A 27,348-nucleotide genomic window follows, 5' to 3' on the forward strand; every position below is an offset into this window, starting at 1 on the left:
CTCCAAGGCCCCTGACCCTGTGAGTAAACCTAGACCTCGGCTAGCATGACCCTGGGCTGATTTGAACCTGAAACCTCCCAGTGCAAATCTCCTGGGGTGCAAACTTGAAACCAAAGGGGAAGATGTTCATGAACCCTAACAAACTGAAACCACCAAATTTTATATGGCTTATATGTTTTCTCTACCAGTTAGTGTAGAAATTGAGCTATATCAGGTATACACACACACACACACGTGCTGCAGGTCTATCCACAAAACTCAGAACACTGCAGTGTGAGTTTATTTTAATGTTAGTTTCTGTATGCAGAGTATCCCAACATCAGCAATCCCACAATATGGTGATTATTTTTTTAAAGGAAGAAGCTATCTAGAGGCAAGATTTGACTTCCGCCAAATCCCAGTAGCTCAGCAGGCCTGACATCATTTTTCTGTTTAGCATTTTTAGTCTGAGCATAAAAATCTTTGCCTTTTATAAGTAACCAATCACAGTCCATGTTAGAGCTGAGTCAATAATTCATAACGAGTCATTTACTTTACGAATCAGCCCGTTTTGTCTGGTCTGCGAACATATTGCGATTCTCTCAGATTTATTCATTATTTAACATTAGACACATTTTTGCACAAAGTTAGTTTTGAGCTCAGAAATCAAAGTAGCATTGCATAGTTGTGCTTGTCCTATAAGCTGGACATTACTGGTTCTGCTCCACAACTGGATGAGCTTAAACGCTGACAGTCAGGTTTCTGGTGCAAATTATTGTGGAAAGAGAATTTCAGCTTCACTGTGAGGTTTTGAATATTTCCACAATCCTTGGTGCTACTAAAACACAGTCCCACAGATGTTCATGGAAAGTGAATGTCCTTTAAAAATTGAACAGGGAATGTTCTGCAGTATTTGCTAAGCTCATGACATTATAGAAGAGGGAAAATGGTTGGCAGTCAATGCAAATTTGCAGCTTTCAGCTACCTTGAACACACAGGTACCACGAGGCCCTCTCCATCCAAAAGTCTCCACAACCATACTGTTCATGCAAGGCCTACCAGGAGGCAGAAGGGGATTGCTCAGTGGACAGCCTAATCAGAGGACAGGTGAGCTCCTGACAATCCCCCACAGTACAGAACTGTAAATAACTGTAAAAAACTGTTGAACTGTAAATAAGCTTCCCTCACCTGCACTACACAGGCTCTTATCATGGGCCTGGACTCTGCTTCTCCTGTCATCCCCATGGAGTACACAGTGGTTTCTACAGCCCTCCAGCTGTGAGAATCCCCTTGCAAATCTCCCTAAGGAGAAGCCGAGACCTGGGTCCGGTTTGGCCTATGGATTGTTCAAGACCAAAGTTACCTGCCTGAGCAGCGGCTCCATTCTCCACCTCCCAGTCCTAGGAGACCCGGTGCTGGCTGGAGAGGGAGTTGGAACTACTGACATTGCTAAGGAGCTGGGGTCTGGGGTCTGTAGGGACCTGAAGAATTCAGTCTGATAGCCCCTCTATAGCCCTCCCGGACCAAGTTCTACTTAGGGCTCAGCCATCTCCAGGCTGCGTTGCCGCTTTAAAATTTCTCCCGTGGCTGATGGTCACTCAGAGTAACAAGCCTATTATTCATGTCTCTCTGGTGCCCCTCATTTCATGGGGACATCACTCATTGAAGTCCCAAAATCAACAGAGTTCCATGCAAATGTGGTGTCTTCCCCTTCCCTTTTACTGGTGAAAATGACTGATGGCAGCATGAAAGCAACGTGGGGCAGAGATGACCAAGGACCCGTGCTGCCGAAACGGATCCTGCAGCACAACTTTCCTGCAGGAATAATTTGCTGGTCCCCTTCATTTTGACCCACATGGCTCCCCGCAGCTGAACTCTGGCGGTAGTTGGAGAGGCAGGACCCTATCGGATAGGATGGCGAGTCTCCCAGTCTCATGGCCAATGGGCTGAGCACAGGCCGTAATTGGGAGAATGGCAGACTTGAATGGCCACAGGATGCTCCAAATCAGTATCTCACGGCAAAACAGACAGTGCTGCTAGAAGCTAGGCGACTCCCATGGTCCAGTAGTTTTACATATTCCATGGGCCAGTAGCCACGGTGGCAAATTTGGGATGGATGAGCTGAGTTTTTGAAGAGGTGGCTCAGTGCCAGTCACTGTGATCAGAATTATCTATGTAGTAACCCAAAGTAGAATAACACAAGCACCGAACACGAAACGGAGCTTGTTCTTACCTCGTCACATGCGGCACATCGAGGCTTCAGGCATTCCGCGTGGTGTCTGCCACAATAAATCTTCCCCTCTTGATAAAAGTAGATCAGATCAACCAGCAGCTCATTACAGACCGTGCATATGAAGCAGGGTGGGTGCCAGCAAACGCCGTGGCCTGCTCTGGAGGCAAATACAGCGATATCGCCTCCACTGATTTGACCCCCACACTGGCAGAAGAACAACAAACAGGAAGAGAGCTTGGTTTGACGCTAGTCTGAAACCATGTTTCAGAAGGTGACTTATACAACATGATAAAGCAGGAGCTTTTTCCCCCACCCCCTCTGGCTGACAGTGTTTGGACCCATCAGATGAAACCTGGTTTTGGTGTCACCATCTCTTTGACCCTAGACTGCGGTTTAGGGCAGCCCGAAAGGTCCCTATGCACTACAGCTGTCTCTCTCTGGACGCTAAAGGCAGCAAATCTGCACAGTTTCTCTGGAGAACAAACAAGTCTTGGGACGCTAGTCAGTTACAAGTACTGCTGTGTCCCAAAGCTGGCTTGACTCTGGCTATCTTCTGCCGCACCCAGCTCTGTGGCACTGTCTTCACGGGCTAGCCAGTCAGATCCTATGGGCAAGCATGGTGCCCTCAGGGCGCATTTCTTCCCTAGGCCTGTAAGGGGGGAAATGGCCTTCCTGGCATGGCTGAGTTTCTGCTGCTTGGGGAACTCTATGGAAGAGCCAAATGGAGTAACCGCTTTGGCCAGCTGTCACTTATCACTGCACTGCAAAACCAAATGCTTCTGAAGATGTCAGATGTAACAATATTCCCCTTCACTTACAGCTTCCTTAACTGAACACCAGGGGCCCCATTCGTCCTTCTTCCATCACCTGGTTCCTCCCTCTTCCAGCAGTCGCCCTTCCCACAACCTGCTCTCTAAATATCCCCAAACCAACCTCCCCTACCGATCTGGGCTTATTCCTCAGCTCTCCCCTCTTTCCCGCACTGGGCTGCTTCCCTGTTGTTTTCCCACTCTGGCTTCCAGCCAGTTCCCTCACTGACACTCTGGGCATGAGCTCAATCAAACTGCCTCAACCCTGTTCTGGGGTCAAGAACCAGTGTTTCAGGAGTGGTTCTTGTGGGGAGTACAGGCTGGAGATTAATCAGGAGTATTTCCAGCCATGAGGGAAGCAGGATGGGTTGGGATGCCTGCCCGGACTGATTTGTGCATGAAATTGACACCACTGCCTGCTACCTGACCCGGGAAACCCCTAAAAATACCCAGCTTGTTCCCACTTGGGAGCTAGCCAGTTACCTAAGGGTTAAATTCAGCCTTCTGGCCGGAGAACTTGGATGCAGAGGTAGAGAGATTGCAGTGAATGTGGGTGAGTATCAGGTGCATGCATTCCCTCTACATAGGCACAGGGGGATCAGACTTCCCAGTGCCTGACATAGGGACAGAATGGCTTGCTCTCATTCAAAACAACCCAAGCTAATGTATATCCGTGCTTTCCACGAGGTAGAAAGCCCCATGTGAATCAAAGGAAGCCACTGGGCAGAATAACAACATGTAATTGGCACTTACCTGTTCGCAAATGGCTCCGGTCATGGTGACGGGGAATGGTCGAACATTGCCTCTCCCTAGATTCTCCCTTTTCCTTTGATTGCTGAAGAGTTTGAGCTCCCTCTTTTCTTCCTCATCCAGTGAATTACAATAGCGGACCTAATAGGCAAGCAGTGATATTTTGCTTTACCATGAACAGAACCACAAACATACCTGTTGTAACTGTGCCTACTATTTTCAAAGCTTGGTTGATTTACCGCCAAGTGAGAACTACTCGCTTGAGACTCAGCAGGGGTGATCTGGAGTAAATGCAGTTATGCTGATTCAGCTGGCTGAGGATCTGGCCCAAGTAAGGAAAGGCTGAGACCATGAGTGCTCTTTATAATCCAGTAACAGGACAGTCATTTATTTCCTTCAGTCTTTTCATGCTGGAAAAGTATTAGAGCTGGAAGTATTAGAGCAGCCCTGTAATGGTTCAGCAACGAGCTCTCCTGTGACACCCACTCTTCATAAGTTTATGATGTGGTACTAATTATTTGCTATGGGATGAAGACTCTATGCTCTATGACTCTATGTTGATGTAAACAACAAAGTTATAATCTCACTGAAAGTTCAGAGAATGAGAGGTTTCCACAGCTCAAATATTATTTTTGTGCTTACAGATTTAATCTGATTCTAATTTGAACCCAATGGAATCAGGCTATGGTATTTGGGGAGAAATGTTACTGCCATGAGCAGTAACAGGGCCAATCCCACATTCCTTACTCACATGAATAGAGTCATCAAATTAACTGAGTTTCAATGGGAAAGGGATGCCTAACTCCCTCCCTGTTTGCAGAAAAATTCCAGGATCAGGGCCCTAACTTGTAACAGCAAATTACGTATTTATTTATTGTCAGGCACTGCAGATTCTCAGGGAGCTGCTCAAGCTTAAGGCCTACGGGATTGGGCCCTGAAGAATTTGACTCTGTCCCCACTTATGTTCGGAATTCTCCTTGATTCTGATAATACTGCATTGTATTTATATGGCATCTTGCCAAGCACAGACAAGCACATTAAAATATGACCTAGATAAAACAAGTTACGGACATGTCTTTCGCAGAGGAGCAATGTGAGGATCATTGTTTACGCAATGGAACTTCATGAGATATTCTAGTTCAACGTCCGCACTCATAAGAAAAGAATTTAAAAGATGGGGCCCTTTTCTGCTGTCTCATAAATAACACAGGATTTAATAATTATCTGAATACACCTTACATTGCTGTAAATGGTTTTGACTGGAAACTCAGAGTTGAGGTTCAACGTCTATAAAATCACAGATCTTAACTCGTCCTCTAGCTGTTCAGTGCAAATACAAAATCACTCCCTGTTTAGACACATTTGCAAGCCCTAGGTGAGACAAAACAGAATTGTGTATAGACTCTGGAGTTAATTTTAAATCAAGCTCTAGTTGATTTAACTGGAACCTTAATACAATTGTAACAAAGTTTTTGCCTTTGAGTGTAGAAAGGTTTCTTTGTTTTGCACACACCCAATTTTAGGAAGATGAATTAAAAAAATTAAAATTAAAGATAAAACTTGACTTTTAAAAAACAAAACAAGAGCTTCTAAATGAATAATGTAGCTATCACCTTAATAGGGATTTAACAAGTAAGGATCTCAAGAAATTAATGTTCTATAGAAATTTATTTACAAATATGCAGAGAAAGATCTCCCGTCTACAGGTTTTTTAAACCATCCTAGAAAATGTAATAAAGAATTGGATACTTGCTATTGAATGCTGTAGGTTGGTTTAAAAAGTTAGGCTATTAAATTCTGGAGGAGTTTTGCATAAGGGAGCTTACAGCAATACGTGACAGTGAAAGTCACCCGGCCATACCATTTTCATAGCACAATATTCAAAATAGATGATAGAAAACATAAAAGTTTATTGGTTCTTTTTAAAATGAAATCAAGAAAACTCCAACTGAAAGCTGCAGTAATATACGCAAGATTCTTTCAGTGAATCGGTTAATCATGACTCCAATGCTAAATCAAAAAGGTGCATTCCCCTCAACACCAAATATGATATATTGCAATGTTTAAATTATGATATTTTTAAACCACTCACCTCATTGTCATGCGGCGGCAGTTGGTGCAAAAGCTGCTTAATACGCAATTTCTCTCCAGGACTGTTCACGTAGGGTACTTTGTCTTCCGGGAGGCAACTGTAGTACTGGTGAACCTAAATGTTAAAAGAAGGTACTGCAGTACAATTCCTTGATTGACTTTGACACATTCTCCTCAACTGATAGAACAAAACACTTGGAGAGCAAGTGGTCATTAAAAATGAAAGGTGCAAATGGACAAAAAATGCTTTTAAAGTTAAACCATCTGGTTTTCTATATATGGAAACAAAGTAACTCAGTTTGTTTTTAAAAAGAGAGATAAAGAGGAGATAGCAGGAATTCCACATCTAACCTAACTCTTAGGGGTTGTTCTTTACCGTTTTCTCTGTTAACGTCCATACTGTTAGCATGTTTCCCTTGGCCGGGAGAATGTGTTAGCACCTGCCTTTGCAACAGAGGTTAACAATGCTACTCCCTGGCACCCAACGTGTTAATGGGTACTTCAGCCTCCACCTACTCTGAAACCCTCAAGGTTTTTTCTGTAACAATTTGTGAAAATAATCAGCAGATAGAACCTGTTGGAAGGCTTGTTTTTCTCTCCAGTCTCCGAGTATATAATTAAAACAATTATTTAAAGTACAGCACGGTGGAGCGCAACGTGCCCGCCTCCTAGGAGATTGTTCCCGCCTCCTAGGAGATCCCGTGTGTGTGTGTGTGTGTGTGTGATTGAGTGAGAGAAAGAGAGAGAGAAATACTTGCACAACTCCAGCTCATCAGTCTCTGGCTGATATTGGAGCTTGGGTGAGGGCTTGCTGGCTGAGGCTCAACTCAACAGGGCCTGTGGTGATGTTTGAAGGCTTGGGAAGAGCACCCAGAAGGTTTGACAGAAATTAAATTGTCCCCCTTTGGCCAAGGGAGCGCGCCCACTGGTCAGCTCTAAAAATTGCAAAGAATCAGTGGTGGGTAGATGCTCTGCTGGCAGCAGTGGGCCAGATGGCTCTCTTTAATCTGTGCTTGGCTACAAGAGTGCGGATCTCAGCACAGCTCCTTGTGCCTTCGCCACCTGGAGGTTAATCTCCCGCTATGGATCTCTACTTTACGATACCATAGAAATTTAATCGAGAGCAAGATGCGGCCGCCTGCTAATTTAGCAGTGCTTCGCTCAGACAGCATAGAAGCTACAGTGGCTTCCCACCAGGTCCTCTGTGGAATTTAAGATGGGTTTGGCCTATGAAGTACCAAGGGATCTGACCTTCCTGACAGTATCTCTCCCCGGTGGCAGCCCACAGCAACAGCAACTAGGGCTGCGGTGCCCCAGCTAACAAAATCTTTCAAAAGGACAGAAATTAGGGAGAGGGTCCTTTACCCTGGAACTCTCTGTCCCACTGGTGCTTTCAAGTGGCTGCTGCCCGACTTACCTCTTCTCCTGGGGGCCTTTTCCCAAAGGGTGACTGAAGAATGTGGAATGCATGGCCAGCTGAGGCCAATTTATATTTTTAGAGTAGGAGAGGTTTGAGGAAGATTTTTCCACCCTTCAGGTGGCTTCCTTCCTCTAGCCCCTAAAGCTCTTATGGACACCCCACATCCCAATCACCGAATGAGGGCAGATGGCAGGAGCCATAGCATGTTAAGGGGGAAAACTGGCCAGCATACCTAAGGGATTGACCTCCAGTGAAGCTTGTGCTTCTGAGGGCTCGTTCACACATGGCGTTATTCTGGAATAGCTACTGTACTTTAAGGTCACACCCTATCTTAATCTGAAACAACTTTCAAGTCACTTAGGTGCTTTTGAAAATCTCCCTCAGCCTCTTTTATTCTGGAGTCCTTATCTGAAATAAGCCTAATCTCCAGTCCTCCCATCATTGCTTTCATACTGATGGTGAGTTTTTTACATGCCTCCATATGTATTTTTGCTGTGCTGATGGCAAGGGGCTTACATGCAGTATGGACTGCTGGATCCCAAGAACCCATTGGGCAATATGCAATGATCCAAACAGATGGCACAGAATTCGTTTCACTAGTGCAACAGACAGATAGACAACCTTCTAGTGTGGAAACCAAAAAAGAAATGGAAAGTTCCAAATAACTCTTTAAAAATAATAAATCAAATATTAAACACAATAATACTTACTTTGCATTTATAGAACATCCTTCATCCAAGGATATCCAAGTACTTTACAAACAATTAAGCCTTACAACACTGTGCCAGGTACAGCCCCTTTAGGAAGTACTAACTGAAGCGTACAGATGTTACCTGATTTATCCAGCGTCATGTAGCTAGTTGGTAGCAGTTACTTATACATTCCAGCAGGAGCTCTGACTGCCAGACCTTTCATCTAAATGCTGGGCTATACCCTCCATATTACTGAGGTCTGCTGATTTCCGATCAAGTATCTGTACCGATAGCTTAGCCTCTTTGCTATGTATCACCTGGGCTCAGATTGTTGTAAATGAAGATCTTATGCACAATTTGTCCTTGAAGTTGAAGGAGTCCAGAAATAATTTCTTCTTGACTAGCTGCCAAATTACATTATGTCATTCAGGTCCCTCAAGTAATGAGCTCTTTACAAAGACACACATTGTATGCTAAAGAAGCTATGGATCGAATGCAGGTCTGCACTCCAGTATCTGGTAACTAGGTGTTTGTTTTCTGGTGATCAGACAGAAAGATGTGTGTGTACGGCCATTAGTATTTCCTCTGGGAATTTTTCCATTGCATCTCAGGAGGCCCGCTGGAGCCAGTTCCCATAAATTTAGCAAAATATTTCTGTAGGGATAGGCAAATTAATTTGGAAAACAAAACAAAATAAAACAAAAATAGCAGGCCCAGACCTGTGCGGCATTGCCTAAAATGAACCTGAAACATTTTGTCATATTCAGATCAGCTTCAGCAGGCCTTCCACGTGGTATCTGTCAATCTGCAGAGTCAGTGGAGGGACTGTCCTCACAAAGATATTTGTCTGTTCCCTATGAGTACTGACGCTCCTCCCCGGTAATGCCTTGGGTCCGCCATATGATCCATCATGTGGGATTTTGCACAGTCATATTTCCCCTGGTTGGTGTTTTTGCTTGTATTTGCCCAAAGGACCAAGTCCTTGCCCCAAATGGGTGCACTCTAACAATGGAAAAACAGAGTGGTTGTTATATTTTGATGCTGTTAGTGTCCACAATGCGCTAGGTACTTTCCAGACATTCAAGAAGGGATGGTCCCTTTCCCAAGGAGCTCATGGGTTAGAGACACACAGACAAGTCGGGGGAAAAGGAACAATTAATGTTATTTTAAAAAAAAGTTTGCTTGATTCTCAGGAGGTAGCATAGCAGGAGTGAGTCTTTAACCGTGGTCAGCACCTGCATTCTGCCCTCCCTGCACATCGCCCATGCTAATGACTAACGCCTGGAAGAGAAATGAATGAAGTGGGGAAAGCATGAATAGAGGCCATGGGAAGATTGGGTCATGGCAAGGGTTCCACACCAAGACACATGGATATCGTCCTGTCCTGGAACACCAGGAGGGTCTCTGGAATGTCAGCTTCCTGAGTTTGGGGAAAATCTGGATACTCACAACCGCTCTTATAATTGCTGATTTTGTGAGCGTGTGTGTGTGTGTAAGAACCAAGCCAGAATCCAGCCCTTGGATACCTTTTGTCTACTGTTTTTTTTTTAAAGGAAAAATATAATTTGCTTTTGGCTTCTGTAGCAAGGAAATGGAGCTGCTTTTTACCTTGTGCATTTATACAAGGGCTGGTCTACACTACCACAGTCAATTGATCTAACTTAAGCAATTTCAGTGACGTGAATAACGTGACTGAAGTCGACGGAGTTAGATCCACTTACCGCGGGGGCTTCACTGCGCTGTGTCGATGGGAGAGCATCTCCCGTCAACTTCCATTACGCTTCTCAGGGAGGTGGAGTACACAAATTGATGGGAGAGCACTCTCCCATCGATTTAGCGTGTCCTCACCAGACCTGCCATACCGACACTCACTGCACCGATTGCAGCACTGCGGATCTACCAGTAAGTGTAGACCAGCCTTAAGTAAAGGGTCCCAGCTAGGTATTAAGGGGGAAATCCTTCCCCGGCTTCCAAGGGCAGGGAGGGCGCCCTGACAGTGGACCTGGTACGTGAGGTTCCATTGGGGGTCCTCCATTGAAAAGGTTGTGCAGGCGATGGACTCTGGCACTCTGCACACATGGAGTACAGCTCTATGCCCCAATGCAAAGGAGAAGTTGCATCGGAGCTAGCAATCTTTCCTATGCAAATCCCACCTACCCCCATTTTCCTTGCAGTGGTGGGGACTTAATACACATACAAAATTGTAGGTTGCAACAGCAACTGTGGAACAGCTCTGGAGGAAGAAAGATTCCTTCCCCAATGCACCCCTCAGCGATATGATGTGGGCACAGGACTGAATTTTCTTCCCTAGGATTGTGACAATCAGTGAGCCATGGAGCGTTCATGGCTGTGTAGAACAGGTGCTGTCCGTATCTGTCCTACATAAGTTTTTTGCAGATCATATAGTGTTTAACACAGAGATTGAAGTCCCTTTATCTGAGGAATTATTGAGTAGATCTGGGCAATATTTTGTGTGCGCGCCACGTAATTGCCTGAAAAATGCAGCTGAGGGATGACCGAAAGTGTTCGTGAATTCGGATTGAATTTGGTGAATAGTTTTGGCTGCAAAAAATCAAAATAGTCAAAACACTTTGACTTTTCATTCCAAAATGATATTTTGTTTAGAAATTGAGCTAGATTTAACTTAAAAAAAGGGGAGGGGGAGGGGAACATTCCTGAAAATGAAACAAAATGTTTCATTTTGGGTTGGACAAAATTTTTGTTTTTATTTCAGTGAGAAACATTTTTAAATGGTCATTTTGGATTGACCTGAAGCAGTTCCCCCCAACCTGGATTTTGCTGGTGTGGCCACTGAACCAACATATCCGTTATTTGCCCAGTTCTATTACCGATATGTCGGCCTCGCTTCGTCCTGACAGACTGCACCGAGATTCAGCCAGGTTGCAGCTGGAGAGCATAAAGCATTGTCTCACCAAGTCTGAGACAAATTCACGTGTGTGAAAGAGAATCTCACCTTTGATGGCAATTCTCTCTCCATACAAAAGATTCACACAGTGGTAGGGGGAAAAAATAGTTTGGAAATAAATGGGTTTTCAACTTAGAGCAAATGTGCCAGGAAATGAAAGTTTATACCAAGGAATATGACAAATCCTTGGTGTTAACCTACTTCAGAAGCAGTCACAGTTCTCTATGTTTAGTCTATTGTTTAGCTGTTTACTGTACCCTTAATGGGTGCTATATATCAATTCATGGCTGGATAGGGAGTCTAGTTTAATGGTTACAGGGACTGTGAGGCAGGAATCACGCGTTCTATTCTTGGTTCTGTCACACGAAAGTGAAGAGTTTCAACAACATCCATTAATTTGGGGGGGCCAAACTGAGATACCTGGGGCCTGATTTTCAGAAGTGCAGCAGCCTCGTTGAAAACTTTGTTTTTCTGAAAGAAAATGGCATTTTTGATTAAACAAAAAAAATCTTTCAGGGAAAGCTTCTGCTCTCTGTGGAAAACTTCAACTTTTAATTGAAAAACCTAAAACCTGTCTGTTTTCTTTTTTCTTTCTGACAAAAAATCAGAATTATCCACAGACTCTCCCTGGCCCATTTTCCAAACAGCTCTAGTGCAAAGCACCCGCAAATCTGTGATGTCAATGAGAACAGTGAGTATTCAGCACTTCTGAAAAGCAGGCCCTAAGTGACTGTCTATTTGTTCTGTGTTTGTACAGAGCTAGCACAGTGGGGTCCAGGTCCATAACTTGGGCTTGTAGGCATCAGGTAATACTAATAAATACTAATAATAATGAAGGAGAATTCACGATGGGTACCCTAAAGAAGTAGAGATGTCTGAAAAATTTGTTCTTTCCAAGTCTCAGTCTGCTTAACTGTGAAATGGGTATAATGTCATTGGTCTGCACACAGTGAATCATTGTACTTTTAATTCATTGTGTGTAAAATACAGATGGAAGATGCTACGTAAGGACCTAATTCAAAATCCACAGAAATGAATGGGAGTCTTTCCACTGACTTCTGCAAGCTCTGGGGGAGGCCCGAAATGCATATAAGATTTGATTACACCACAGAATCGTCTTGTAGCGTAACACAAATAATTTTTTTTACTGTTAATTATTTTTAATTACGACATTATTCAGTACTTTTGCCACATACAACATAAAAATTCAGTTTTGTGTTATTTCTCTTTGTAACAACATCCTTCATCTGTAGCTATTTTAGCAAGCACTGTTATAATTCATAGTCTCTCGAGGAGGAGGCTAAATTAGATTTCACTCTGAATTAATCTGTGTTCATCTCTCCTCTGTGACTTGTGTCAGATTTGAATTAGATTGACTGTGAAGGAATTTAAAAGATCCCAGGCCAAATCCTAATAAAAGTTAACCCACGTCACAGACCCCAAGATACAACCTGGACCTGTAACCTGACAGTAATGGAATAGAAAGGCATTGTAGGGTGGGACTCAGGAATACTGGCAAGGCAAGGGGAGTAGCTCCAACAGGTCTAGTCTTGATTTTAAGGAGGTCTCTCTCTCTCAAATTCACAAAACAAGTGAGGAAAACAGGACAAAATGAAAGATATTGGTCTTTATACTCATCGTTCTTTTCCCAAAGTATTTGAGTCTCATCTTCCCCCATCCACCTCAAAAAGTAGATCAAACAATATACATTTTAAAGAAGACATTTACTAGCAAAAAAGCTAATAAGTATTTTGGAAATTAACAGCTACTTCAAGAGAAAAAAATCCTTGTAAAATGAAACTAGGAAAAAAATTCTTTAAAGTTGAGCCAACTCTATTCAATTAATTGAGGGAAATAATTACATTAATACACAAATGCTTGTATGTTTTCCAGTTTTATTAGTTCTGGGGGTGTTTTCAGTTTAAATTCCTCAGTTTAGAAGTTTAACTTTCAAACTCTGAATAAATGATAACTTCAGATTCCTTTGGTGAATCTATTTACTTCTAGTGATTAAGTATGCAGAACCTCTTTCCGAAAGAAAAGGTTGCACACACTGCAGGGATTCAAGCTATTGTTTGACAAAGACATTTCATGGGCAAGGAATTGGGAGTAGCATCAGCTGTCCTTTTGCCTTGAGCTGCTGTAGCAAAGTGGGGCTCAGCCATTATTTTCTGCCCATGACAAACTCTGGATGGTATCTGAAAATCTGAGATTGCGTGTTTAGAAATATAATCTGCATCAGATGTTCTAAAAAATAACCGCTCTCATGTTTCTCCAGCCACATTCCAGTGAGACCCTCTTATTTACTTATTTCTCATTAAAATGTCAGTCTGGGATCTGATTACACAAATTGCCAAAATAAAGCCCTTTTTACAGGTCAGACTATTCCTCTGCTTCGGTTTCATTGGGAGCATCGTAGCAACAACTATCCAAAATACAATTCCACAACATAAATAACTTTTTAATATTTAAAAGCTTTATTGCTCTTAAAACATAACAAAGGGATACTGATCTCCCTCTTTGTTTTCCATCCAGATAGCTGCATGGTCTTCATTACTGTAATATCCGAGCCTTCAATACCAAAATCACAACTCTCTAACTCAGGGGCTACAGGAGAACTTGTTTAGCTGTGAGAAAGTAACAATATTGTAGTGTCTGGACAACACAACTAAAAGAGATGTGATCACATGGGCAGTGTGTTACACAGTTGGTATTTCCAACATCTCAGCTTCAACCCAGCCAGTCCCTAATGCCTTTCTTAGTATGTGATGCATGTTGCCAAAGCTGCAAGATCATTAGTGCAAGAAGCTTAAGTATCTGGGTTTGGTTGATATCTACACTGAACATGGGTTTAAACAGCTCCCAGGCTTCTCTTTTGAAGGTGTTGTGCAGGTTTCCTTTGAGGACAAGGACAGAGATCAGATATGGAGCGATCGCTTTGTGAAAAGTGGTAACTCATGGACAATAGGGTGTTTTTGTCATTTATCATTTTTTCTGTGTGAGTTCATTCGAGAGCATAGTGTTTTTCTGGTTTCACCGACATAGTTGTTGTTGGGGCATTTAGTGCACTGGATGAGATACACCACAGGTTGTGATTGGCATGCATAGGAACCGTGGATCTTGAAAGATCTGTTGTGGGGGGTATTGATCATCGTATCAGTGGAAAGATTATGTCGGCATGTTTTGCATCTGTTGTTCTGGCAGAGTCTAGTATCACTTGGTGTGTCCCGGTCTGTGGGGAGCTTGCTTCTGATGATGAGCTTCACTCATGTGCTTAAAATCAAACATATGCTCAAGTGCTTCCCTGGATCATGGCGCACTCAGAACTTTGCAGGATCTAGCCCTATGCAAACTAAAAGCATTAGGTATATAACTGGGTGTGGATCTGCAGCATATTGTTCAATCAGGAGTTACTGAGAGGCACGTATTTATATCTCGCACAGGGCTCTGTGCAAGATCCATGAATGTCAGCAGTCAGTCAGGGAGTAGGATGCATTGAAGTCCACCAGCGACAGCAGGATGATGAGTCACGTCTTACCTGTGAGTAATCAGGGACGAGGAGGGGACTCATGAGAGAGCTAGCATTGCTGCAGGATTTGCTTTTGCAGCAGAGAGCTCCTGATTCTACAATCCTATCTGGGAACATAGGGAATTCTTATCCCTCCTCACTGACCCTCACTCTAAGTGAATGTATCATGTCGGCATGCAGAGCTGTTTACATAATGAGGTGTGGGGCCATTTCTGCTGGTACATGTGTGTGTATGTGAAATCCACTTGTGGCCTCATTTCATGACCCTCTGTGTGAGAGCTTGAAAACAAACATTGGCTTAAGTGGGAAGAATGCAGCAAACAGTTTAAACAAGTCTGCTCTGGCTTGAACTAGCAGAGCTGCTTCGGCAACTCATCTGGCAGAGCACTTAAAACTCAGGGATCCAGGTTCTAGTCCCACTCTGACTTCTCCCTGAAGACTAGCTTATTAGCATTTTTACGAGATGGTTCATGGACTTTAATAGTGCGTGTTTAAAACTGACATACCTCTAAAGAAATGAACACTGTTTCTTGCTGTAGTTGGTGTTTATATTTATATGATTCAGACTGGGCTAAATTAAAAAAAAGACCTCCAGAATTTTGCATGTGCCCTTATTTACATGTCCATGGAACAGAATTCTACAACTTTGATACATGAAAATTACAGCATCTGCAAACTTAGAGGAAGGGTTAAAATCTCTCTGAAAATTTGGCCCCTCATGTATCATATAATATTTATGGGGAAACAATATATTTCGACAAACAACCTTTGTATTAAGTCAACACATATACAGCTAGTCAGATACCACAGACAGATGACTAGTATTTACCATCTGTAGTAGTCGTACTACAGTAATGTCTAGGTTCCCCTCCCTGAGATCGAGGCCCATGTGCTAGGCATACACATAGTAAGAGAGAGACCTTGCCTGAAGGGCTAACAAGCTCAACAGACAAGACAGAAAGGAGGTATTTATATCCTCCTTTTTACAAATGGAGAGCTAAGGAGCAGAGATTAAATGACTGGTTTACGGTCACACAGGGAGTCTGTGACAGAGTCAGGAGTTGAACCGAGATCTCAACTCCCTGATCCAATGGCTTAACCAGAAGACCATCCCTTCCCTTACCTGATTTCTGTTCAGGGCTGGGGCTGGACACTATAATTAAATCCAAACTAGGAAGGCAAAACATTTTGTGAGTTCAATTATTTTTCTAGTTTAATACATGACGACTGGATTTTGACGTGAGCCTCTGGAATCTCTCCACTTAATTTCCTCCCTAAACATTCCATACTGGGCTGAACCATTGTTCAGGCTCAGAGAGACAGAGTGTGTATGTGGGGGGTAAGAGGACATGCACAGGGGGGTGAACTAGATTTGGCTAACAAGTGTGGGAATGGACCTAGCGATAAACACACAGAGAACAAATAAAAACTCATATAAAATTGGGGAGCAACCACAAACAAACAATCTGGCTAGCTAATGGAGCCTAGCGGCGATCATGCAGGAAGAATTAATAAATCTCTTTGGCAGGAAAGAAATTATATTAAAAGAATCCTTGTATGTTTGTTAGTATTTAAAACCACATTAATCCATATTATAATTGAGGAACACCAAGGTGTGCATGCCTCTGGCACTGGAAATCATTCTGTCTTTGATTTTAAGCCTCACGGTACAAGATAGGTGTACTCGTGTAAGGTGTATCGTAGATGAAAAACCTAGGTGGGATGAGAACTTCATCACCCTATAAGTCTACATGCACCCTCAAGGGCCCTTAGAAACCGGGGCTTTAAAATTCTGGTGGTCTCATGGCAAAGCACAGGTAGATCGGAATTGTCTGGATGTACATCATGGGCCAGATTCTCAGCTACTGTAAAATCAGAGGCCCTTTCTCCCCAATCAAGGACTGAAGAGAGGGTGGCTTAGGAGCAAATGGGGACCCTGCAATATGCCAATTTATACTAGCTGAGGATGTGGCTCTTTTTATGGGGATTGCTCAGAACTCTTGTTGGCAAATCAGAATTCTGCCACGTTTCATAATCAATCATTATCTGGCAGTATTGTTCCTATTGTCTTTCCAGTCATATGTAAAGGGACAGAGACAGGTGAAAAAAATTAGAGTTAAAAATCCCTTTGTTACCAATGACACCAAACACTTTTCGCTGGTTTTACTTCTTCCACGTCTCTTGGCATTGATGGCAGAGGTTGATGAGTCAGTTTTGATGGTGTTCTACTCACAATCACACTCAGTTTCTCATGCTCTAGCAGAGCTCTGCAAGGCTTGGTTTGCAAACATTCTTTAAGCAAGCTGACTTCATTGGCATTACAGAAAAAGAATGAAATTGTGGAAAAATATCTACTAGCATTAGCTTTTGTAAAAGCCTAGAAGGGAGACGAGAAGGGGACAAAACCTCAATGTAGCCTTACAATGACCCTTTAAGATCACTTGTAAAAATGATTAGCAGTTGTTTTATGCTGGAATCTACCAACTCACTGCAGCAAAACCCCTCCTAACAGCACTAAAATCCCAGGAGCCACCAAGAATTGGGATAATCATTTACTGCAGGTACCGTAATTGGCATGTTTAGAAATCCACCGGAGCGCGCCAACTGAGAATTCTTTCGTATTTACAGTACTTGCAGTAGCATATAACACTAGGAGCCACACTGTAACATGCAAAGGTAGTGGATGTTGCATGCTGAAATAAAGCTCCAGTACAACATTAGACTGAACACTGTGGGATGTGTCAATTTTAATTTCCTTGTCCTTGATATTCCCCTGCTTCTTACCTCTGCTGTCCGGTACACTTACAGTTTCAAAACATGTAAACTGCTTCAGATTTAAGTTTAAAGAAAAGAAAAATAAATGGAGAACTATTAGCATCTGGTTTCTGATGTAATGGTTTATACAAACAAGCTGATTAACTCTGTGATAGTACAAGTCAGGGAAGGGAACTTCCACAAAAATCAAGCTGCACCAGCCATTTCCATCAGCTAAAGAGGTCCAAATTGATGGGACGGATTCTCTGCCTTATTATGATTACATTCGACAAAGCAGAGAGAGGCAGGCACCATGAACAGAGTTACTGGTCCCTGATTCCCAGCATAGCCCCACAGCAGGTTAGAGGATGAACCTATAGAGACAATAAAACGTATTCCAAGTAAAACAAATCTATGACTCTAGAGCAGTGTGATACTACTCTAACCTGTGCCAGCTGGCAAAGGGCCCCGAGGGAACATCTGTCAGAACACAGCATGCCCTGGCCACTTCTATTGTCTGCCACTAACACATCCGCTGCATCAGGGGCTGTAGCGAGGGTGACCTGGCTATACTGGCCTTTTCTTTGTTGGGAACACCCCAACAATGTGCAATCTTCAAGCTAGGGGATGGGGTCTGTTCCTTTTGCACTACCTGAGCAATGCACAGGTAGCAAAGCAAGGCAGAGCATCTAAAAATACATTTTCCTTCTCCTGTACGCAAAGCTGCAATAGTTGACAACTTTAATTTAGTGGGTAATGTCTGTGAATTTGACTAAAGCTATAGGAGACCCTTGGCTGTACTTTGCCCTACCGTTTAACAGCTAGAATAGCTACTGCTGTAGCTTGAGGGTATTATAAACTAGCCCTCCTTCGTATACATCTAGCCAAAGATACAGAATAGAAGCCACTGAATGTATTAACTATTGAATAGATTCTCTGTGACAGCTGCTCATTTCACACCACGTTGCAATGCTCTCAAGGCCAAGATTGCAGTGTTCGTTGTAGAAGAAATTGGTCTCATGACCCTTCGCACTATTAATATTACCTTAGATCATATTTTTATAACTTTTAAGGGACTTGTCCTGAGCAATTGTACTATCAACAAAAGAGATCAAATTATTTTGCTATACAAAGGGGGTTTGAGTCTGGGAATGACAGGAAACCCAGTTGGAGGTTAGGGGGCAGTTGAAAGAGAGGACCACTAACTACTATTATTTGTTCAACTTACAGAACATGTCCATCACACCCCCTTATCTCATATTATTGAGGCACAGTACAGATGCCATCATTAAGGCTGTGTAAAGCTTTTGGCTTTGACGGGGCTTTTAAATATCTCTGTAGCTCAGTCTATATAACATTTCTGAAAAATTGGAACCATCACTGATGCCACTTTGAATTTCAAAAGCCATTGGGAGAGCAAACAAGTGCTCCTGTAACAAGCTATAAACCCGCAAAAATCCCTCCTAGTCAGAAGTGAACTCGGGATGTTAAACCTTGGTCTAAATTTCTCTAGCTAGCAAACCACAGCCCCTGGGAACTCCAACCCTCCCACTCTTTCCCCATAGTGTCCAACAATATATAAACTACACATTTACAATTTTAAATGTATGCCCTTAATCGGATATACCTGCAGGGAGCTATGCAAAGGTTTAGCTAGCAGAGCACCAGCTCCAGCCAAGACTTTGGCTCCTGACACTGTCTCCCATGTTTCCTGAGTCAGCAGAGAGCGCTGGTCTGTGATTCCAATTTACTCGTCTCTATTGGTTTTTTAATACTGAGATGCAAAACACATACAAAAGTAATGAACTATGGATGAGCCTTCCCTATAATGGTCCGTCCCTAGCAATTCCACATACGCCTCACAGGCATATCTGTGTTTTCCTTTACCTAAGAGATAAATTCCTTTCCAAGAAAAAAAAGACATTTTCAGATAATCTTATAAATCAGATGCTCATAGAGGCCTTGATACATTGAAGTCAAATGGGCTTTGGATCAGGTCCATGAAGCAATTTCTTCCATGCCAATGTTCCAGTCTTTTGAAATTGGGACTTAAGAGCCTGTCATCTGAGATCAATCTTTTTCCACAGCTGAGGCCAAAGAATAGCCATTTTGTTCAAGACTTTGTAGTCCCATGCATTGAACACCATCGTTTGGCTAATATGGTTTTAATGCAGCTGATCAACACAATTCTTATAGCATTATTTATAAAATCCTTGACCTCAAATTTCTATTACTGTTAAATAATGTGTGCCAAGTTACCAACTTGATTCTTACATGGTCAGCATGCCTCATTTTCAAATTGACCATATTTGAACAAGTGGGCAAGAAGCCAACCCATTTTTGTCTGACTGCACTGACTCTCCTTTAGCTATACTTAAACATCTAGTTATAGACTTTTTGGACCATCAGAATTCTGTAATGATATATCGAAGCTGTCAAAACCCGCTACTGTATTTGTGGACCAGGGATTTCTGAATTGGTCGTACATGGGGATGTGACCTCATATTCATTCATAATTTCATCTACGGATGCCAAAGGAAAATGGAAACACTTTTTTTCTTGTAGACCTTAGATCTACTGTGGGAACTAAACAGGAACTAAAAAGGAACTAAAAAGGAAACATGGAGAGAAGCAGTAGTTTAAACTAATTGGTCATGAATGATGGCTATTGGCCGCCACCTCCTCTGATAGCTTTCAAAGGCTCTTAGTAAATTATTGTGTCTTACTGAGATGGAAGCTCTGTCTTCCACACATATCAAGAGAGCCCTAGTCTTCCAGGGGATTATTTCCTAATCTACTCAGACTGTTTTTTTTTAAAAGAGGTTTTAGTAGAGTTGACAACGGAAGAAAAACTCCCTCCAGCAGCCCATCAGAGAAGTGCTATAGAAAAGTAACAAAAAACATGGGAACAGTCACCGTCTGCAAATCCATATTTCAGTAGATTTCACTCCAGATTCACAGAAGTGAATCCAGACCCGAATGTGGCCCAATAGCGAGTTTAATGGCTGCCTTAGGCCTATGCAGTTGCATAAGACATAGTGCTTCCAGGGACTCCACACCATGTACACACCCCTGATTTACCAGCCAGGAAGCCCTGTGGCTGGCTGCAATTATGTACGACTCTAGTCCCAGTGAGTTGCTGCAGAGACTTAATCTTCTCACTGAGCAACCCCAGTTCTGCCTCTTGGTAATTGTGCTTCACTTCACCTCCTGATCCATTTAGGGGGAATCGCCTAATGGTTTGGAACTTCACAGATGGACTGGGGCCAGAAGTGGGAGTCAGGGCCGAGTAGACAGGAGACTGCAGGATGGGGGAAGGAACAGGTATCGTGTGTGTGGATTTAATTATGGCAGCAGGCCAGGGTCCCACTTGTTGCTTTTCCTAGGGAGCCTGAAAAGTCTAGTACTGGCCTAGTTTTTCCACAGTATAGATGAGTCAGACCATAAGGCTGTCCCCTTAGAGGCCCATCGGAAATAGGATGGGTCCCAAAATGGCTCCTGGCTAAGATCAGCAGAAAATCTTTAAGCATCCATCTTAGCAACAGCAATTTAGATTCACAGCACTAGACTTTGTTCGTTCACAGTACTTATTCTGTCTGTGTCATCTCCGTGGTGATTACAGCCAGACCTAGAGTTGCACATTTGTTAGCCTGAAGATCAAATAAGGTGGACCGATAACCGAAACTAGAAAGTTAATGTTCATGTCAAGGAGCAAAGTGACCTCAGAGAGAAGCACAAGCTAGAAACTAAGAGACTAAAATGTATTAACCTGGGTGGTAATTCAGACTTTCGACATCCCCAGCAGCATTTTTAGATTACTCGCTTTAAAAGATCCTAAACCAATGCTCCATGCACATGCGTTATTTCTCAGGATGTGCCTGCAGTCAAAGCATCTTGGAAATACAACAAGCATCCACACAAGGGGCTGACCTCAATGTTCTTTTGGAGTATGTGCCACCATTGTATTGGAATTTGGGTTCTTTTGACTCCAAATGTGTGTCCTCTGAGTCTTGGGGAAGGCACAAAGGAAATCTCTCACTTGTGAAAGCTGAAAGGAAGCAATGTTAAATTTGAACTAGCCCAGCTAGATGGCAATAGATGTAAGGTGCCAAGGAGTTTAAAGCAGGGATTGAGCATTGCTGTAATGCTCGCAGAGACATGAAGGAAAAATGCAACTGGATTTTCTCCAGTCTGACAGATAATATTTACAGCCTGTGGGTGCCAAACTATTTCAGGAAATGCCAAAGACTTTCGGAATAAAGCTAGGGAAAACAGAATTTTTAAAGACAGCTAATACAAGACTAAGAATATAGGCTTCCCACCCTATTTCAGCCTCCTTACATGATTTCAAAATGATCACCATAGCAATTATCAAGGCTAACCTCATTTCACAATCTCCTCTGGAAATTAAGCTTTAAGTCTAAAATGTAAAAGCTCAGCATAAAGGCTAAACAAATCAAGTAAACTGCAAGTAATCGAAATAAATGAACATTTTACACTGATAACATACTGGGATAAATCCACCCTATTAATTTCCTATCTAGAAATATGCAACCTTCATTTTAGTCATTTGAGTGACCTTACCCAGTGAGTTATAGATAGTATGCCTGAGAAACCAAACCCATATGGGGAAAGTATGAGCATTTGTCCAGATCTTTAGAAGTGTTGGGTATTCGCATGTTCCTTTGGTCTTAATGCAGGAAGTCACACAATTACTTTGGTTCCTTATGTGTCACGATATATAGACTCTGTTTTTCTTAAAGAGGAGCAGAGAAAACAGCTCCAAAAAGGGCAGGTTCCACATAGGGTGACCAGATAGGAAGTGTAAAAAATCGGGACGGGGGTGGGGGATAATAGGTGCCTATATAAGAAAAAGCCTCCAAGACCGGGACTGTCCCTATAAAATCGTGACAGCTGGTCACCCTAGTTCCACACAGCACAAGTCCCAGCTTTGTCTCACTTGTTTACCTAGGCCACAAGTATCTGGAACACTATACAGCACACAGAGACATCTAGTGGCTGAACAACATACTGCAAGTAAACATCTCTCACTCAACACCCCTGAAAATCAGGCTAATTGTTTCTAAAGGAGAGTTTTAAAGTACATTTTAAACCAAAGGTTTTACCTGTTCTGGTTTCAGCCCTGGAGGCACCCAAGCATACTCTTCCAAGGCACAGCCTGAGTCATCATCAGATGTGGAATTCCTCTGAAAGTCAAACATGAGCTTGGTCACAGTCTTCTCCATCTCCAGAGGCATAACTGTTACAAAGTGCTCTTCTTGCGGGCACTTACAGTGAAGGCAAATCTTCCTGCAAATTGTGAAGAAACAAATCCAACTGTGAGTTTCATTTTGAAGAAGAAACAATCTGAGTGATTGCTGCCAATCAGCAAAGCTCAGATCCCAAACTATAAACACACACTCATTGGCAGCATGCCCCTGGCAATAAGCCAATTCATCCAGAGCAGTTTTCTAATTCAGTATTTATGTCTTTCCTGGGGAAAAAAAAATGTCCAGACTTGCTTAAACAACCCCAGAGAGTCAAGGACTGTATCAGATTGTTAAAGGTAGTCGGAGACAGAATTGTTTCCTCCTTTATGCCGAGAAATAAACTTCCACAGGGCTAATAAATATGTGTAGAGACAGATTCTCAGCTAGTTTACACTGGCAGACCTGCAGTGACTTCAGATTGACACCAGCTGAGGACTTGGCTTGTACTATTAAATATGCAAAATGTCAGGTTAAATGGAAAGATGTGAATGAAAAGTTCCTTTACCATTCCAACAGCATAAATTAGCTTTAAAATGGCATAAAACATATCATAATCTAAGCATGTTAAATTAAAGGATGCTATGAAACACAATCCCACTGCAAAACGAAAAGGAGTACTTGTGGCACCTTAGAGACTAACAAATTTATTTGAGCATAAGCTTTCGTGAGTTACAGCTCACTTCATCGGAATGCATCTCTGAATCCCACTGCAATAGTCTCTCTTTCAATTACTTAGATTGTAAGGTCTTTAGGGCAAAAATCATGTTATATGCGTTTATACATCACCTTGCACAATGGGGCTCCAATCCCTGACTGAGACAAACAGGTGCTACTGCAATTCAAATAACTAGTAACATAACAACCTAAAAGTTGCCATTCAGAAATGCACTAGTTTAATTCATTGGAAGTATCACCTTTTTTTAGCTCAGTAAGCATGATCTTGCATCATTTAAGTCAAAGAGAGATTTTCCATTGTCTCGAATGGGAGCAGCAGGAAGTGCAAGGGAAAGGCCAAGAAGATACATAGTACAACCCCATTTACCTGAACTGCTTCAAGGACATGAATCACATTCAGTGAATGGAGTGATGGGAGACTGTGTAACCAGGGAAGTTGCTGGGTATCATAGAATCATAGAATATCAGGGTTGGAAGGGACCCCAGAAGGTCATCTAGTCCAACCCCCTGCTCAAAGCAGGACCAAGTCCCAGTTAAATCATCCTAGCCAGGGCTTTGTCAAGCCTGACCTTAAAAACCTCTAAGGAAGGAGATTCTACCACCTCCCTAGGTAACGCATTCCAGTGTTTCACCACCCTCTTAGTGAAAAAGTTTTTCCTAATATCCAATCTAAACCTCCCCCATTGCAACTTGAGACCATTACTCCTCGTTCTGTCATCTGCTACCATTGAGAACAGTCTAGAGCCATCCTCTTTGAAACCCCCTTTCAGGTAGTTGAAAGCAGCTATCAAATCCCTCCTCATTCTTCTCTTCTGCAGACTAAACAATCCCAGCTCCCTCAGCCTCTCCTCATAAGTCATGTGCTCTAGACCCCTAATCATTTTTGTTGCCCTTCGCTGTACTCTTTCCAATTTATCCACATCCTTCTTGTAGTGTGGGGCCCAAAACTGGACACAGTACTCCAGATGAGGCCTCACCAATGTCGAATAGAGGGGAACGATCACGTCCCTCGATCTGCTCGCTATGCCCCTACTTATACATCCCAAAATGCCATTGGCCTTCTTGGCAACAAGGGCACACTGCTGACTCATATCCAGCTTCTCGTCCACTGTCACCCCTAGGTCCTTTTCCGCAGAACTGCTGCCGAGCCATTCGGTCCCTAGTCTGTAGCGGTGCATTGGATTCTTCCATCCTAAGTGCAGGACCCTGCACTTATCCTTATTGAACCTCATTAGATTTCTTTTGGCCCAATCTTCCAATTTGTCTAGGTCCTTCTGTATCCTATCCCTCCCCTCCAGCGTATCTACCACTCCTCCCAGTTTAGTATCATCCGCAAATTTGCTGAGAGTGCAATCCACACCATCCTCCAGATCATTTATGAAGATATTGAACAAAACGGGCCCCAGGACCGACCCCTGGGGCACTCCACTTGACACCGGCTGCCAACTAGACATGGAGCCATTGATCACTACCCGTTGAGCCCGACAATCTAGCCAGCTTTCTACCCACCTTATAGTGCATTCATCCAGCCCATACTTCCTTAACTTGCTGACAAGAATGCTGTGGGAGACCGTGTCAAAAGCTTTGCTAAAGTCAAGAAACAATACATCCACTGCTTTCCCTTCATCCACAGAACCAGTAATCTCATCATAAAAGGCGATTAGATTAGTCAGGCATGACCTTCCCTTGGTGAATCCATGCTGACTGTTCCTGATCACTTTCCTCTCCTCTAAGTGCTTCAGGATTGATTCTTTGAGGACCTGCTCCATGATTTTTCCAGGGACTGAGGTGAGGCTGACCGGCCTGTAGTTCCCAGGATCCTCCTTCTTCCCTTTTTTAAAGATGGGCACTACATTAGCCTTTTTCCAGTCATCCGGGACTTCCCCCGTTCGCCACGAGTTTTCAAAGATAATGGCCAAGGGCTCTGCAATCACAGCATGAATCACAGTATGATTCACACAGGGGGACTGGAATTCGGAGAAGAGGGAGTGGAGTTGGGATAAACTGGGTTGTTATTGGCAGTATGGGAAGATACAATGCTTTTCTGTAACGTGGCCTATCAGTGTGTGCTTTACGTTTAATGTGCAAGACTTTGTGCTCACTTGCACTATTGACTTCAGCTATGATTTACACTACTGCAGCAGAGGGAAGATTCAAGCCTGCTATCTGTTACTCAGAAAATGATGAAGCAATACAGAACACATGGGAAGGAATGGGTTTACAGACTGCTGGTTCCTTTTGCTAGAATTTACAGCCAAGGAAAACCTGAAAGCAGGAACAGGTAGACTCTGTGACCTTTTTCTCCCAAACTTCCTTATTTCATTTTAGCCATTGCTTCAAAGACAGCTAAGAATATTAGCACTCTGATCCAGTTTTAGTCTAAATTTCCACTGAGCCCTTCCACAACACAAAAAATGCACTCTAGCAAAAGTCAAGAGGCTCCATTAAGTCAAGCCAGGGAGATCTGCCAGATTTTCCCATTTCCTACTTTTCATCAGATCTAAAATACACACCGACCAAATGCACAGAATGCATCTGGCTTGCATCCAGTCCATCAAAGGGGCTCAGTACAGCTTGTGGCTGTTACCTTAAAAAGTAATCAAGGCACAATTTCATGTGAATACTTTAATTAATCAGCTACTGTGGAAAAGAAGAGCAGTTGGTTTCACAACTGTTTCCATCACATTTTATGATATGATTAGAAGCAGCTCAACATGCAACGATGTGGTGGGAATAAATAATGTTTTTAGAGGCTAAGACTTAGCATTTCAGAATTTGATATTTATTTTAGCAGGGTTTAGTTCTGTTTTACAAAATTTAATGATCAGGATAGCAATCACGTTCTTCCAGCCAGCCAACAACACAATATTTAAAGCATTGGGAACGAACAAAATAAACTCCAGTATTGGGGCAAAATTAAGACAATCATGAAGGCAGAGAAGAGAATTAGAACATATAGCAGCTCTCTCATTGTCTGAATTCCTGGAGGTGTCTCTCAACAGAAGAGCAGTTAAAAGGAAAGAGCTTGTATTATAATCAGCAGATATTAAAGTAGCAGTAAAGTAAGCACAGTGGAAATGGGCTTTACAATCTCTCTCCATACTGCTCGTGTCATAAACATTGTCACTGTTCAGCTAATTGGTTATTACTAGTAGTAGGCTCTGATGCTACTATTAATATTTTATTTTCTTCCAGTTTACGTGTCATGGTCACCTCTCACCAGGGGCCTGATCTTACTCCCACTGAGATCAACAGCAATGCTCCCATACACGTCAGTGGGAGTTGGCGCAGGCCCCAGTGTGAATGTTTAGACTGTTTTTCACTGTGGGCTTCTAATCACATCCATTCCGGAGGAACTGGAGTAGCTCACCCTGAAACCAGAACACTATCATAGATCGGTCCGCCTTTTATACAAGGTACAGGATCGTGTAATTGTGACATTGTACGGACAGCAAGACTTTTGAAAGTACAAACATTGTAACATTAAAAAAAAACCCAATCTATGTTCACCCCCATCCAGCGATAGGGACACCATATTGAATGGTACTTAACTGCCAAGAACGTGACTAAAGTTTTCAGTTGTTATTAAATGAGGTAAACTGGGCATTGATGATGATTGTTTTAAAAAAGTGTCTAACAATGAGAAGCGGCAGCACAAAAAGATAAATGATCAGTCAGAATCCTTGCTTTACCCTGCTTGGATCTCATCACATCACTGATACCATGTCTATATACAACTCGGCTTGTGAGGAAAAAATCCAGGAAGCTTGTTCATACATAGCCTTGCTTCCTACAAATTTCAGTTATTAATTATTATTATGATATTTGTATTACTAGAGCACTCAGAAGCCCTAGTCCTGGACCCGCACCCCATTGTGCTAAGTGCTGTACAAATGCAGAACAAAAGGATGGTCGCCGCTGCTGTTACCATACATGTTCATCCATTAAGGGATCCCGGCCGCAGACCTTCACTTTTACGGAGAGGACTCAATTTATCCTGGGTGCAACTACACTAGATGAATTTGTCCCTTCCCTTAGGGATGCTGTTCATTTCACACTGTAGTCTGTGTATTAAAAATAATCTATGAAGGAAGGATGTTTGGTCTTCCAATTACTGAGGGTCTGTGCAATCTCCTAGCAGGAAAACATCTGTCTGTATAAAGAATGGTTCATATAATCAGAGGAGTTGGAGAGGCAAATATTAAATAGCTTATCCAGTT

General features: G+C 42.7%; 1 protein-coding gene across 1 annotated transcript in view; it reads right to left on the reverse strand.

The window, feature by feature from the left end:
- PRICKLE2 (prickle planar cell polarity protein 2) overlaps window positions 1–27,348 on the reverse strand; it is a 207,420-nt gene that overhangs the window by 43,295 nt on the left and 136,777 nt on the right. The window contains 4 exon segments of the mRNA XM_038411679.2: window positions 2,213–2,416; window positions 3,775–3,912; window positions 5,864–5,977; window positions 22,310–22,493. Of these exon segments, the coding sequence (XP_038267607.1) occupies window positions 2,213–2,416; window positions 3,775–3,912; window positions 5,864–5,977; window positions 22,310–22,493 (640 nt within the window).

This window comes from Dermochelys coriacea, chromosome 7 (genome assembly GCF_009764565.3).
Source record: "Dermochelys coriacea isolate rDerCor1 chromosome 7, rDerCor1.pri.v4, whole genome shotgun sequence".
Taxonomy (NCBI): domain Eukaryota; kingdom Metazoa; phylum Chordata; order Testudines; family Dermochelyidae; genus Dermochelys; species Dermochelys coriacea.